General features: G+C 53.2%; 1 protein-coding gene across 1 annotated transcript in view; it reads right to left on the reverse strand.

Moving 5' to 3' along the window:
- Positions 1-16,146, reverse strand: part of vps45 (vacuolar protein sorting 45 homolog) — a 67,606-nt gene extending 51,460 nt beyond the window's left edge. Inside the window, exons 1-5 of the mRNA XM_060820556.1 lie at positions 16,002-16,146; positions 8,035-8,169; positions 7,623-7,683; positions 7,181-7,260; positions 5,250-5,318 (exon numbers count right to left, since the gene is read on the reverse strand). Coding sequence (XP_060676539.1) covers positions 5,250-5,318; positions 7,181-7,260; positions 7,623-7,683; positions 8,035-8,169; positions 16,002-16,094 — 438 coding nt within the window. The 5' untranslated portion in view covers positions 16,095-16,146. The remainder of the gene's footprint in view (positions 1-5,249; positions 5,319-7,180; positions 7,261-7,622; positions 7,684-8,034; positions 8,170-16,001) is intronic.
- Positions 16,147-16,778: the final 632 nt, after the last annotated feature.

Genomic DNA, 16,778 nt, shown 5'->3' on the forward strand with positions numbered 1-16,778 from the left:
TTACTCACACACTTCTCAGGGAAAGAGAAAAGACTGAATTCTCGGAAGAGAAGCTTTTCCTTTCTCTTGGATTATTCTTGAAGGCGGAATGACAATGTGGAGGAAGATCCAGAGGCTGAGGCTCTGATATTGTGGGACATGCCTGGGGGCCTCTGCAGCTCGGCTCAGCGTATACAACCCTGAAGGGGACTTTTCAATCAGTTTTCTCAAAAGCACTGAACTGATACAGAGGGTCTCTTTTTCAGAAATGGGAGCGATCAGCTGGACAGCTTGTTCACTATAAGCTTTCCACCAATTCAAACTCAAAATCAATTTATACTTCACATTCCAAACACACAACATTAAATATAAAGCATCTTCATGAAAACCTGCCAAGGCACATAGTGCACAGGTTATACACTGCTCCAGTACACTCAAAACCACAGACGGTATTATTGGGAATAACTATGGCACACAGTCACATCAAAACAGTTCATCCTAAGCCCAACCCCACCGTTACACAGTGCTGCTTTCTGTCTTGAGGGAAGACTAAGGCCCAAGGAGCCAGCATGCAGGGCCCACACTCTCGGTCTCAGCATTGAACCGATGAGATTACCACGCAGAGCTATCTGGACTGGAACTAGCAGCGATAGAATCATCACTCCAAAGTGCTCAGGTCACATGTCATTTCACACCAATATCATCCACACCACTGTCCAAATACAGAACAATTCCAAGGCAGAGAACACCCACTGATCATTAATCCAGTCAGGGGAATCGCACTCATTCACGGCCCATATTTACAATAACTCCAGCAAAGGGAATCGCACTCTCACATTGTCCACATCTAGAATAACTCCAGCAAAGGGGAATCTCACTCCCACATTGTCCACATCTAGAATAACTCCAGCAAGGGGGAATCTCACTCCCACATTGTCCACATCGAGAATAACTCCAGCAAAGGGAATCTCACTCCCACACTGTCCACATCTAGAATAACTCCAGCAAAGGGGGAATCTCACTCCCACATTGTCCACATATAGAATAACTCCAGCAAGGGGGAATCTCACTCCCACATTGTCCACATCTAGAATAACTCCAGCAAAGGGGAATCTCACTCCCAGACTGTCCACATCTAGAATAACTCCAGCAAAGGGAATCTCACTCACACATTGTCCACATCTAGAATAACTCCAGCAAGGGGGAATCTCACTCTCACACTGTCCACATCGAGAATAACTCCAGCAAGGGGGAATCTCACTCCCACACTGTCCACATCTAGAATAACTCCAGCAAGGGGGAATCTCACTCCCACACTGTCCACATCTAGAATAACTCCAGCAAGGGGGAATCTCACTCCCACACTGTCCACATCTAGAATAACTCCAGCAAGGGGGAATCTCACTCCCACACTGTCCACATCTAGAATAACTCCAGCAAGGGGGAATCTCACTCCCACACTGTCCACATTGAGAATAACCCCAGCAAAGGGGGAATCTCACTCCCACACTGTCCACATCTAGAATAACTCCAGCAAAGGGGATCTCACTCCCACACTGTCCACATCTAGAACAACTCCAGCAAAGGGGAATCTCACTCCCACACTGTCCACATCTAGAATAACTCCAGCAAAGGGGATCTCACTCCCACACTGTCCACATCTAGAATAACTCCAGCAAAGGGAATCTCAATCCCAGACTGTCCACATCTAGAATAACTCCAGCAAAGGGAATCTCACTCCCACACTGTCCACATCTAGAATAACTCCAGCAAAGGGGAATCTCACTCCCACACTGTCCACATCTAGAATAACTCCAGCAAAGGGGATCTCACTCCCACACTGTCCACATCTAGAATAACTCCAGCAAAGGGGATCTCACTCCCACACTGTCCACATCTAGAATAACTCCAGCAAAGGGGATCTCACTCCCACACTGTCCACATCTAGAATAACTCCAGCGAGGGGGAATCTCACTCTCACACTGTCCACATCTAGAATAACTCCAGCAAAGGAAATCTCACTCCCACACTGTCCACATTTAGAATAACTCCAGCAAAGGGGATCTCACTCCCACACTGACCACATCGAGAATAACTCCAGCAAAGGGAATCTCACTCCCACACTGTCCACACCTAGAATAACTCCAGCAAAGGGGATCTCACTCCCACACTGACCACATCTAGAATAACTCCAGCAAAGGGAATCTCACTCCCACACTGTCCACATCGAGAATAACTCCAGCAAAGGGAATCTCACTCCCACATTGTCCACATCTAGAATAACTCCAGCAAAGGGAATCTCACTCCCACACTGTCCACATCTAGAATAACTCCAGCAAGGGGGAATCTCACTCCCACATTGTCCACATCTAGAATAACTCCAGCAAGGGGGAATCTCACTCCCACATTGTCCACATCTAGAATAACTCCAGCAAAGGGAATCTCACTCCCACACTGTCCACATCTAGAATAACTCCAGCAAAGGGAATCTCACTCCCACACTGTCCACATCTAGAATAACTCCTGCAAAGGGAATCTCACTCCCACACTGTCCACATCGAGAATAACCCCAGCAAAGGGGAATCTCACTCCCACACTGTCCACATCTAGAATAACCCCAGCAAAGGGAATCTCACTCCCACACTGTCCACATCTAGAATAACTCCAGCAAAGGGGAATCTCACTCCCAGACTGTCCACATCTAGAATAACTCCAGCAAAGGGAATCTCACTCCCACACTGTCCACATCTAGAATAACTCCAGCAAGGGGGAATCTCACTCTCACACTGTCCACATCGAGAATAACTCCAGCAAGGGGGATTCTCACTCCCACACTGTCCACATCTAGAATAACTCCAGCAAGGGGGAATCTCACTCCCACACTGTCCACATCTAGAATAACTCCAGCAAGGGGGAATCTCACTCCCACACTGTCCACATCTAGAATAACTCCAGCAAGGGGGAATCTCACTCCCACACTGTCCACATCTAGAATAACTCCAGCAAGGGGGAATCTCACTCCCACACTGTCCACATTGAGAATAACCCCAGCAAGGGGGAATCTCACTCCCACACTGTCCACATCTAGAATAACTCCAGCAAGGGGGAATCTCACTCCCACACTGTCCACATCTAGAATAACTCCAGCAAGGGGGAATCTCACTCCCACACTGTCCACATCTAGAATAACTCCAGCAAGGGGGAATCTCACTCCCACACTGTCCACATTGAGAATAACCCCAGCAAAGGGGGAATCTCACTCCCACACTGTCCACATCTAGAATAACTCCAGCAAAGGGGATCTCACTCCCACACTGTCCACATCTAGAACAACTCCAGCAAAGGGGAATCTCACTCCCACACTGTCCACATCTAGAATAACTCCAGCAAAGGGGAATCTCACTCCCACACTGTCCACATCTAGAATAACTCCAGCAAAGGGGAATCTCACTCCCACACTGTCCACATCTAGAATAACTCCAGCAAAGGGGATCTCACTCCCACACTGTCCACATCTAGAATAACTCCAGCAAAGGGAATCTCAATCCCAGACTGTCCACATCTAGAATAACTCCAGCAAAGGGAATCTCACTCCCACACTGTCCACATCTAGAATAACTCCAGCAAAGGGGAATCTCACTCCCACACTGACCACATCTAGAATAACTCCAGCAAAGGGAATCTCAATCCCAGACTGTCCACATCTAGAATAACTCCAGCAAAGGGAATCTCACTCCCACACTGTCCACATCTAGAATAACTCCAGCAAAGGGGAATCTCACTCCCACACTGACCACATCTAGAATAACTCCAGCAAAGGGGATCTCACTCCCACACTGTCCACATCTAGAATAACTCCAGTGAGGGGGAATCTCACTCTCACACTGTCCACATCTAGAATAACTCCAGCAAAGGGGATCTCACTCCCACACTGTCCACATCTAGAATAACTCCAGCAAAGGGAATCTCAATCCCAGACTGTCCACATCTAGAATAACTCCAGCAAAGGGAATCTCACTCCCACACTGTCCACATCTAGAATAACTCCAGCAAAGGGGATCTCACTCCCACACTGTCCACATCTAGAATAACTCCAGCAAAGGGGTACTCACTCCCACACTGACCACATCGAGAATAACTCCAGCAAAGGGAATCTCACTCCCACACTGTCCACATCTAGAATAACTCCAGCAAAGGGAATCTCACTCCCACACTGTCCACATCTAGAATTACTCCAGCAAAGGGGATCTCACTCCCACACTGTCCACATCTAGAATAACTCCAGCAAAGGGAATCTCACTCCCAGACTGTCCACATCTAGAATAACTCCAGCAAAGGGAATCTCACTCCCACACTGTCCACATCTAGAATAACTCCAGCAAAGGGGATCTCACTCCCACACTGTCCACATCTAGAATAACTCCAGCAAAGTGGAATCTCACTCCCAGACTGTCCACATCTAGAATAACCCCAGCAAAGGGAATCTCACTCCCACACTGTCCACATCTAGAATAACTCCAGCAAAGGGAATCTCACTCCCACACTGTCCACATCTAGAATAACTCCAGCAAAGGGGAATCTCACTCCCACACTGACCACATCTAGAATAACTCCAGCAAAGGGGATCTCACTCCCACACTGTCCACATCTAGAATAACTCCAGCGAGGGGGAATCTCACTCTCACACTGTCCACATCTAGAATAACTCCAGCATAGGGAATCTCACTCCCACACTGTCCACATCTAGAATAACTCCAGCAAAGGGGATCTCACTCCCACACTGTCCACATCTAGAATAACTCCAGCAAAGGGGAATCTCACTCCCACACTGACCACATCGAGAATAACTCCAGCAAAGGGAATCTCACTCCCACACTGACCACATCTAGAATAACCCCAGCAAAGGGGGAATCTCACTCCCACACTGACCACATCGAGAATAACTCCAGCAAAGGGAATCTCACTCCCACACTGACCACATCCAGAATAACTCCAGCAAAGGGGGAATCTCACTCCCACACTGTCCACATCTAGAATAACTCCAGCAAAGGGGGAATCTCACTCCCACACTGTCCACATCTAGAATAACTCCAGCAAGGGGGAATCTCACTCCCACACTGTCCACATCTAGAATAACTCCAGCAAGGGGGAATCTCACTCCCACATTGTGTGCCCACATCTGGAACGGCCTCAGAGATGGCATTCTCACTTGCAGTCAGTTCTCACATATATAACACGTGGGTGCTGTAGAAGAGTCACCGTCTCCTCACCTGAGCACAACCAGTGAGGTTGAGGGAAAACACATGTGGACTCACTGCAATGAAATCTCCATAAAATTCCTAAAACAGAATCAGAACAAAGTGAATGACAGAGAGAAATCAGACTTCGACTTTGTTTAAATGATCCGCATCAGATAAGAACTGTAGTGTAGGTGGTGGAGGTCACCAGGTTGTGATGAGGGGTGGGTGGGGTTGGGGGGAGTCTCGGTGCTAACCACCAACAGTGCTCCACTCGGAGAAATGCAGCCGGAGCAGGTGCTGAATGTTTCAATCTCCCACAAATCCCCAAAACTGTGCAGCCCACTGACTGGCCCAGCGTGAGGAAACCCTGGCCCAGCGTGAGGAAACCCTGGCCCAGCGTGAGGAAACCCTGGCCCAGCGTGAGGAAACCCAGGTCCAGCGTGAGGAAACCCTGGCCCAGCGTGAGGAAACCCTGGCCCAGCGTGAGGAAACCCTGGCCCAGCGTGAGGAAACCCAGGTCCAGCGTGAGGAAACCCTGGCCCAGCGTGAGGAAACCCTGGCCCAGCGTGAGGAAACCCTGGCCCAGCGTGAGGAAACCCTGCCCCAGCGTGAGGAAACCCTGCCCCAGCGTGAGGAAACCCTGGCCCAGCGTGTGGAAACCCTGGCCCAGCGTGAGGAAACCCTGGCCCAGCGTGAGGAAACCCTGGCCCAGCGTGAGGAAACCCTGCCCCAGCGTGAGGAAACCCTGGCCCAGCGTGAGGAAACCCTGGCCCAGCGTGAGGAAACCCTGGCCCAGCGTGAGGAAACCCAGGTCCAGCGTGAGGAAACCCTGGCCCAGCGTGAGGAAACCCTGCCCCAGCGTGAGGAAACCCTGCCCCAGCGTGAGGAAACCCTGGCCCAGCGTGTGGAAACCCTGGCCCAGCGTGAGGAAACCCTGGCCCAGCGTGAGGAAACCCTGGCCCAGCGTGAGGAAACCCTGGCCCAGCGTGAGGAAACCCTGCCCCAGCGTGAGGAAACCCTGCCCCAGCGTGAGGAAACCCTGGCCCAGCGTGAGGAAACCCTGGCCCAGCGTGAGGAAACCCTGGCCCAGCGTGAGGAAACCCTGGCCCAGCGTGAGGAAACCCAGGCCCAGCGTGAGGAAACCCTGGCCCAGCGTGAGGAAACCCTGGCCCAGCGTGAGGAAACCCTGGCCCAGCGTGAGGAAACCCTGGTCCAGCGTGAGGAAACCCTGGCCCAGCGTGAGGAAACCCTGGCCCAGCGTGAGGAAACCCTGGTCCAGCGTGAGGAAACCCTGGCCCAGCGTGAGGAAACCCTGGTCCAGCGTGAGGAAACCCTGGCCCAGCGTGAGGAAACCCTGGCCCAGCGTGAGGAAACCCTGGCCCAGCGTGAGGAAACCCTGGTCCAGCGTGAGGAAACCCTGGCCCAGCGTGAGGAAACCCTGGCCCAGCGTGAGGAAACCCAGCCACAGGTATTTAACCGGAGCAGGGAGCCAACTACAGAAAGCTGCAAAGCAACCCCACTGAACGGGGAAGCTATCCAACTCCAGGAGGGGTGGGGAGGGGAGGGGAGGGGAGGGGTGGGGAGGGGTGGGGAGGGGAGGGGTGGGGTGGGGTAGGGAGGGGAGGGGTGGGGTGCGGTGGGAAGGGGAGGGGTGGGGACGGGTGTGTAGGGAAGGGTGGGGTAGGGAGGGGAGGGGTGGGGTGGGGAGGGGAGGGGTGGGGACGGGTGGGGAGGGGAGGGGAGGGGAGGGTTGGGGTGGGGGTGGGGGTGGGGTGGTGTGGGGTGGGGAGGGGTGGGGTGGGGTGGGGACGGGTGGGGTGGGGGGGGGGGGGGGTGGGGTGGGGGGGGGGTGGGGAGGGGTGGGGTGGGGATGGGGTGGGGTGGGGACGGGTGGGGTGGGGAGGGGTGGGGAGGGGTTCCTTTAACCCATCGCTCTGGAGACCGAACTAACAGCCGCTCACCTGAACTTCAGAAACAACTTCTTGCTCGTCTGCCTCTGCCAAGCTCTTGATGTCACTCTTACTAATCACATTGCTGAAATCTGCAGAGAGTTAGAGAGACAGGAGGGTAAACTCAGAGCCAGCCACTGAGGTTCAGGAGACAGCAGCTGCAGCATGAAGCCTTCCCTGTGATCCCATACAGACCAATCTCGCACTCAGCAGCAAGGGGCCTGGGATCCACTCCCCGAGCTGTGGCCAGACAGAGGTCACTGGGATCCTTTATGATCTCAGGGTACTTAGACCAACTGGGACCTCCAGCTCACCTCAGCAGTCCTGCACATGGGACGGATTTCTCTGCTGCTGTGTGTGGCCAAGCCACTCAAATCCCTTTGGACATTGAGGTCCCGGGACAGCAGCTCCAATCTCAGAACTCAGAGCAGCAGTGTGACAGTCAGGTACTCACAAACAAAAAACAGGCCATACTTGGGTCGGCGCAGCTCCTGGATCAGATATTCAACGTTCTCCTGGAACACAGAAATGGACAATGACCGAAGGAAATCGGAGAGTTGGAACTCCACCGTCACCCTGTCGCCATTTACCTCACTGCAACCCCAAAATCCATCCTTCACCGGTTTGCGCTCGGACACAACCAAGCGGCTCCAACGCCAAGTCTATCACATCCCCCGCTTGATCATTTCACCCCAACAGTTCACTCGCTTTCCACTAATCCACACAGCTTTCCGCTCAGGAATACGCTGCAGCCACACCAGACCTCGGCTTGTCCAGCATGTCCCATCTGAGGTGAACGCCAGGTATGCACGCTGACCTACAAGGGACCAAGGCAGATGGGCAGGCAGGAAGTGGGTGCCACTTACCTTGGTAGGCCGCAAAAAGCAGATGGCTTTGAGGTGTTTCATGGTCTCACGGTTGGTGGACTCGATGCGCTCGAAAAGATAAACTTCCTTCAACAGGATCTCGGACTGCGTATACACCATGCTAATGATGCTGGTCTGGGAAAGCAAGGACAACTTTCAGACAGAGCAGCCAACTGCACAGGGAACGTCCAACACCCAGCCAGCACAAGGTTAGACACAAAGATAAACTCTCCACGGGGTCAGACTAACGTTCACTTTACACTGTCCCCATCAAACATTCCGAGGACAGATACAGTATGGGGTTAGATACACAATAACGCCCCTTCAACACGCTCCCCAGATACAGTGTGGGGTGAGATGGACAGTGAGTGATGGTCACTCTCCCCCAGGTACAGTATGGGGTTAGATGGACAGTGAGTGATGGTCACTCCCCCTGGCAAAGTGTGGGGTTAGATGGACAGTGAGTGATGGTCACTCTCCCCCTGGTACAGTATGGGGTCAGATGGACAGTGAGTGATGGTCACTCTCACCCAGGTACAGTGTGGGGTTAGATGGACAGAGGGTGATGGTCACTCTCCCTCAGGGACAGTGTGGGGTTAGATAGACAGTGGGTGATGGTCATTCTCCCTCAGGGACAGTGTGGGGTTAGATAGACAGTGGGTGATGGTCATTCTCCCCCTGGTACAGTGTGGGCTTAGATGGACAGTGGGTGATGGTCACTCTCGTTCAGGGACAGTGGGGTAAGATGGACAGTGGGTGATGGTCACTCTCCCTCAGGGACGGTGTGGGGTTAGATGGACAGTGAGTGATGGTCACTCTGCCCAGGTACAGTGTGGGGTTAGATGGACAGTGGGTGATGGTCACTCTCCCCCAGGTACAGTATGGGGTTAGATGGACAGTGAGTGATGGTCACTCCCCCTGGCAAAGTGTGGAGTTAGATGGACAGTGAGTGATGGTCACTCTCCCCCTGGTACAGTATGGGGTCAGATGGACAGTGAGTGATGGTCACTCTCACCCAGGTACAGTGTGGGGTTAGATGGACAGAGGGTGATGGTCACTCTCCCTCAGGGACAGTGTGGGGTTAGATAGACAGTGGGTGATGGTCACTCTCCCCCTGGTACAGTGTGGGCTTAGATGGACAGTGGGTGATGGTCACTCTCGTTCAGGGACAGTGGGGTAAGATGGACAGTGGGTGATGGTCACTCTCCCTCAGGGACGGTGTGGGGTTAGATGGACAGTGAGTGATGGTCACTTCCCCCAGTACAGTATGGGGTTAGATGGACAGTGAGTGGTGGTCACTCTCCCTCAGGGACAGTGTGGGGTTAGATGGACAGTGAGTGATGGTCACTCTCCCCAGGTAGTGTGGGGTTAGATGGACAGTGAGTGAAGGTCACTCTCCCTCAGGGACAGTGTGGGGTTAGATGGACAGTGAGTGATGGTCACTCTCCCCTGGTACAGTATGGGGTTAAATGGACAGTGAGTGATGGTCACTCTCCCCTGGTACAGTATGGGGTTAGATGGACAGTGAGTGATGGTCACTCTCCCCAGGTACAGTGTGGGGTTAGATGGACAGTGAGTGTTGGTCACTCTCCCACAGGGACAGTACGGGATTAAATGGACAGTGAGTGATGGTCACTCTCCCCTGGTACAGTACGGGGTTAGATGGACAGTGAGTGATGGCCACTCTCCCCAGGTACAGTATGGGGTTAGATGGACAGTGAGTGATGGTCACTCTCCCCTGGTACAGTTTGGGTTAGATGGACAGTGGGTGATGGTCACTTTCCCCTGGGACAGTGTGGGGTTAGATGGACAGTGGGTGATGGTCACTCTCCCCTGATACAGTGTGGGGTTAGATGGACAGTGGGTGATGGTCACTCTCCCCTGGTACAGTATGGGGTTAGATGGACAGTGGGTGATGGTCACTCTCCCTCAGGGACAGTGTGGGGTTAGATGGACAGTGGGTGATGGTCACTCTGCCCTGGTACAGTGTGGGGTTAGATGGACAGTGGGTGATGGTCACTCTCCCTCAGGTACAGTACGGGGTTAAATGGACAGTGAGTGATGGTCACTTCCCCCGGTACAGTATGGGGTTAGATGGACAGTGAGTGATGGTTACTCTCCCCTGGTACAGTTTGGGTTAGATGGACAGTGGGTGATGGTCACTTTCCCCTGGGACAGTGTGGGGTTAGATGGACAGTGGGTGATGGTCACTCTCCCCTGGTACAGTGTGGGGTTAGATGGACAGTGGGTGATGGTCACTCTCCCCTGGTACAGTGTGGGGTTAGATGGACAGTGGGTGATGGTCACTATCCCCCTGGTACAGTGTGGGGTTAGATGGACAGTGGGTGATGGTCACTCTCCCTCAGGGACAGTGTGTGGTTAGATGGACAGTGGGTGATGGTCACTCTCCCCTGGTACAATGTGTGGTTAGATGGACAGTGAGTGATGGTCACTCTCCCCTGGTACAGTACGGGGTTAGATGGACAGTGGGTGATGGTCACTCTCCCTTGGTACAGTATGGGGTTAGATTGACAGTGGGTGATGGTCACTCTGCCCTGGTACAGTGTGGGGTTAGATGGACAGAGAGTGATGGTCACTCTCCCCTGGTACAGTATGGGCTTAGATGGACAGTGGGTGATGGTCACTCTGCCCTGGTACAGTGTGGGGTTAGATGGATAGTGAGTGATGGTCACTCTCCCCTGGTACAGTGTGGGGTTAGATGGACAGTGAGTGATGGTCACTCTCCCCCGGTACAGTATGGGGTTAGGTGGACAGTGAGTGATGGTCACTCTCCCCTGGTACAGTGTGGGGTTAGATGGACAGTGAGTGATGGTCACTCTCCCCCGGTACAGTATGGGGTTAGGTGGACAGTGAGTGATGGTCACTCTCCCCTGGTACAGTATGGGGTTAGATGGACAGTGGGTGATGGTCACTCCCCCTCAGGGACAGTGTGGGGTTAGATGGACAGTGAGTGATGGTCACTCTCCCTCAGGGACAGTATGGGGTTAGATGAACAGTGGGTGATGGTCACTCTCCCCCAGGCACAGTGTGAGGTTAGATGGACAGTGAGTGATGGTCACTCTCCCTCAGGGACAGTACGGGGTTAGATGGACAGTGAGTGATGGTCACTCTCCCCTGGTACAGTATGGGGTTAGATGGACAGTAAGTGATGGTCACTCTCCCTCAGGGACAGTGTGGGGTTAGATGGACAGTGGGTGATGGTCACTCTGCCCTGCTACAGTGTGATGTTAGATGGACAGTGGGTGATGGACACTCTCCCCTGGTACAGAGTGAGGTTAGATGGACAGTGGGTGATGGTCACTCTCCCTCAGGGACAGTGTGGGGTTAGATGGACAATGAGTGATGGTCACTCTCCCCTGGTACAGTATGGGGTTAGATGGACAGTAGGTGATGGACACTCTGCCCTGGTACAGTTTGGGGTTAGATGGACAGTGGGTGATGGTCACTCTGCCCTGGTACAGTGTGGGGTTAGATGGACAGTGAGTGATGGTCACTCTCCCCCGGTACAGTATGGGGTTAGGTGGACAGTGAGTGATGGTCACTCTCCCCTGGTACAGTGTGGAGTTAGATGGACAGTGGGTGATGGTCACTCCTCCTGGCACAGTGTGGAGTTAGATGGACAGTGGGTGATGGTCACTCTCCCTCAGGGACAGTGTAGGGTTAGATGGACAGTGGGTGATGGTCACTCTCCCCTGGTACAGTGTGGGGTTAGATGGACAGTGAGTGATGGTCACTCTCCATCAGGGACAGTGTGGGGTTAGATGGACAGTGAGTGATGGTCACTCTCCCTGGCACAGTGTGGGGTTAGATGGACAGTGAGTGATGGTCACTCTCCCTCAGGGACAGTGTGGGGTTAGATGGACAGTGAGTGATGGTCACTCTGCCCTGGTACAGTATGGGGTTAGATGGACAGTGGGTGATGGTCACTCTCCCCAGGTACAGTGTGGGGTTAGATGGACAGTGGGTGATGGTCACTCTCCCCTGGTACAGTGTGGGGTTAGATGGACAGTGGGTGATGGTCAATCTCCCCTGGTACAGTGTGGGGTTAGATGGACAGTGGGTGCTGGTCACTCTGCCCAGGTACAATGTGGGGTTAGATGGACAGTGGGTGATGGTCACTCTCCCCTGGTACAGTATGGGGTTAGATGGACAGTGAGTGATGGTTACTCTCCCCTGGTACAGTATGGGGTTAGATGGACAGTGGGTGATGGTCACTCTCCCCCAGGTACAGTATGGGCTTAGATGGACAGTGAGTGATGGTCACTCTGCCCTGGTACATGTGGGGTTAGATGGACAGTGAGTGATGGTTACTCTCCCCTGGTACAGTATGGGGTTAGATGGACAGTGAGTGATGGTCACTCTCCCCTGGTACAGTGTGGGGTTAGATGGACAGAGGGTGATGGTTACTCTCCCCTGGTACAGTATGGGGTAAATTGGACAGTGAGTGATGGTCACTCTCCCTCAGGGACAGTGTGGGGTTAGATGGACAGTGAGTGATGGTCACCCTCCCCTGGTACACTATGGGGTTAGATGGACAGTGAGTGATGGTCACTCTCCCCTGGTACAGGGTGGGGTTAGATGGACAGTGAGTGATGGTTACTCTGCCCTGGTACAGTATGGGGTTAGATGGACAGTGAGTGATGGTCACTCTCCCCTGGTACAGTGTGGGGTTAGATGGACAGAGGGTGATGGTCACTCTCACTCAGGGACAGTGTGGTGTTAGATGGACAGTGAGTGATGGTCACTCTGCCCTGGAACAGTGTGGGGTTAGATGGACAGAGGGTGATGGTCACTCTCCCTCAGGGACAGTGTGGTGTTAGATGGACAGTGAGTGATGGTCACTCTGCCCTGGTACAGTTTTGGGGTTAAATGGACATTGAGTGATGGTCACTCTCCCCTGGTACAGTGTGGGGTTAGATGGATAGTGAGTGATGGTCACTCTCCCTCAGGGACAGTATGGGGTTAGATGGACAGTGAGTGATGTTCACTCTCCCCTGGTACAGTGTGGCGTTAGATGGACAGTGAGTGATGGTCACTCTCCCCTGGTACAGTGTGGGGTTAGATGGACAGTGGGTGATGGTCAATCTCCCTCAGGGACAGTGTGGGGTTAGATGGACAGTGGGTGATGGTCACTCTCCCCGGTACAGTGTGGGGTTAGATGGACAGTGGGTGATGGTCACTCTGCCCTGGTACAGTGTGGGGTTAGATGGACAGAGAGGTCACTTCCCCGATATAGTGTGGGGTTAGATGGACAGTGGGTGATGGTCACTCTCCCTCAGGGACAGTATGGGGTTAGATGGACAGTGAGTGATGGTCACTCTCCCCTGGTACAGTGTGGGATTAGATGGACAGTGAGTGATGGTCACTCTGCCCTGGTACAGTGTGGGGTTAGATGGACAGTGGGTGATGGTCACTCTCCCTCAGGTACAGTGTGGGGTTAGATGGACAGTGAGTGATGGTCACTCTCCCTCAGGGACAGTGTGGGGTTAGGTGGACAGTGAGTGATGGTCACTCTCCCTCAGGGACAGTGTGGGGTTAGATGGACAGTGGGTGATGGTCACTCTCCCCCAGGTACAGTATGGGGTTAGATGGACAGTGAGTGATGGTCACTCTGCCCTGGTACAGTGTGGGGTTAGATGGACAGTGAGTGATGGTCACTCTCCCTCAGGGACAGTATGGGGTTAGATGGACAGTGGGTGATGGTCACTCTCCCCCTGGTACAGTGTGGGGTTAGATGGACTGTGGGTGATGGTCACTCTCCCCCTGTTACAGTGTGGGGTTAGATGGACAGTGGGTGATGGTCACTCTCCCCCTGGTACAGTGTGGGGTTAGATGGACAGTGAATGATGGTCACTCTCCCCCTGGTACAGTGTGGGGTTAGATGGACAGTGGGTGATGGTCACTCTCCCCTGGTACAGTGTGGGGTTAGATGGACAGTGGGTGATGGTCACTCTCCCCAGGTACAGTGTGGGGTTAGATGGACAGTGAGTGATGGTCACTCTCCCCCAGGTACAGTGCGGGGTTAGATGGACAGTGAGTGATGGTCACTCTCCCCCAGGTACAGTGCGGGGTTAGATGGACAGTGAGTGATGGTCACTCTCCCTCAGGGACAGTGTGGGGTTAGATGGACAGTGAGTGATGGTCACTCTCCCCTGGTACACTATGGGGTTAGATGGACAGTGAGTGATGGTCACTCTCCCCTGGTACAGGGTGGGGTTAGATGGACTGTGGGTGATGGTCACTCTGCCCTGGTACAGTGTGGGGTTAGATGGACAGTGGGTGATGGTCATCCTCCCCCAGGTACGGTATGGGGTTAGATGGACAGTGGGTGATGGTCACTCTCCCTCAGGGACAGTGTGGGGTGAGATGGACAGTGAGTGATGGTCACTCTCCCCCTGGTACAGTGTGGGGTTAGATGGACAGTGGGTGATGGTCACTCTCCCCCAGGTACAGTATGGGGTTAGATGGACAGTGAGTGATGGTCACTCTCCCCTGGTACAGTGTGGGGTTAGATGGACAGTGAGTGATGGTCACTCTCCCCTGGTACAGTGTGGGGTTAGATGGACAGTGAGTGATGGTCACTCTCCCCCAGGTACAGTGCGGGGTTAGATGGACAGTGAGTGATGGTCACTCTCCCTCAGGGACAGTGTGGGGTTAGATGGACAGTGAGTGATGGTCACTCTCCCCTGGTACACTATGGGGTTAGATGGACAGTGAGTGATGGTCACTCTCCCCTGGTACAGGGTGGGGTTAGATGGACAGTGGGTGATGGTCACTCTGCCCTGGTACAGTGTGGGGTTAGATGGACAGTGGGTGATGGTCATCCTCCCCCAGGTACGGTATGGGGTTAGATGGACAGTGGGTGATGGTCACTCTCCCTCAGGGACAGTGTGGGGTGAGATGGACAGTGAGTGATGGTCACTCTCGCCCTGGTACAGTGTGGGGTTAGATGGACAGTGGGTGATGGTCACTCTCCCCCAGGTACAGTATGGGGTTAGATGGACAGTGAGTGATGGTCACTCTGCCCTGGTACAGTGTGGGGTTAGATGGACAGTGGGTGATGGTCACTCTCCCCCAGGTACAGTATGGGGTTGGATGGACAGTGAGTGATGGTCACTCTCCCTGGTACAGTGTGGGGTTAGATGGACAGTGGGTGATGATCACTCTCCCCCTGGTACAGTGTGGGGTTAGATGGACAGTGGGTGATGGTCACTCTCCCCCTGGTACAGTGTGGGGTTAGATGGACAGTCAGTGATGGTTACTCTCCCCTGGTACAGTATGGGGTTAGATGGACAGTGAGTGATGGTCACTCTCCCCTGGTACAGTGTGGGGTTAGATGGACAGTGAGTGATGGTCACTCTCCCCCTGGTACAGTGTGGGGTTAGATGGACAGTGAGTGATGGTTACTCTCCCCTGGTACAGTATGGGGTTAGATGGACAGTGAGTGATGGTCACTCTCCCCTGGTACAGTGTGGGGTTAGATGGACAGAGGGTGATGGTTACTCTCCCTCAGGGACAGTGTGGTGTTAGATGGACAGTGAGTGATGGTCACTCTCCCCTGGTACAATGTGGGGTTAGATGGACAGTGAGTGATGGTCACTCTCCCTGGTACAGTGTGGGGTTAGATGGACAGTGAGTGATGGTCACTCTCCCTCAGGGACAGTGTGGGGTTAGATGGACAGTGAGTGATGGTCACTCTCCCCTGGTACAGTGCGGGGTTAGATGGACAGTGAGTGATGGTCACTCTCCCCTGGTACAGTGCGGGGTTAGATGGACAGTGAGTGATGGTCACTCTCCCTCAGGGACAGTGTGGGGTTAGATGGACAGTGAGTGATGGTCACTCTCCCCTGGTACAGTGCGGGGTTAGATGGACAGTGAGTGATGGTCACTCTCCCTCAGGGACAGTACGGGGTTAGATGGACAGAATGGCCTGCCGTGTTCCTCACCGTCTCCTTGTCCATGAGCAGCACCTTCATGCCGGGTCCACTCTCCTCGATCATTTTGGACACATACTGTTTTACCGCCAGGACCACGTTCATGGCTGCGGCCTCCTCCCGAGCTCCGCGCTGACCGCACACACCTGCCGCGGGGGCCGCTGGGAACTGTAGTCCCCCCGCCCGCCTATCGCTGCGCTGTTCTCTCACCGCGAACTCCAACTCCCAGCGTGCCTCGCCGCCAGGCGCCGGCTTCGATTGGGTTTGTCAACATTGGGTTTATTGGTTGACGTTGCTCATTCCTGCCTGATACACCCAGTCGGCTGAATATTTATCACTGATCTAGTTTCCCTCACAGCCAGCTCTCAGAGTGAACTGAACCTCTGACCCTCATGTTCACTCTTTTTCCCACACTACCAACTGTGATAGTGCTTATTTATTCCCCCACACCCATATTGTATGTGTGTGTTCAGATGTGAGACACAGTGAAAGACACTAGGTGTACAAATCTTCATTGTTTTACAAACTTTGTTTTTAATTACCCCCACACTACCAGCTAACTGGGGTAGTAATTATTTATTCCCTCGCACCCATGTTGTGTGTGTGTGTGTGTGTGTGTGTTCAGATGTGAGACAAAGTGAAAGACACTAGGTGTACAAATCTTTATTGTTTTACAAACTCTTTTTTTAAATTACCCCCACACTACCACCTCACTGCGGTAGTAATTATTTATTCCCTCGCACCCATGTTGTATGTGTGTGTGTGTGTGTGTGTATGTAAGACACACTG

Source organism: Hemiscyllium ocellatum, chromosome 50 (assembly GCF_020745735.1).
Source record: "Hemiscyllium ocellatum isolate sHemOce1 chromosome 50, sHemOce1.pat.X.cur, whole genome shotgun sequence".
NCBI classification, from domain to species: Eukaryota; Metazoa; Chordata; class Chondrichthyes; order Orectolobiformes; family Hemiscylliidae; genus Hemiscyllium; species Hemiscyllium ocellatum.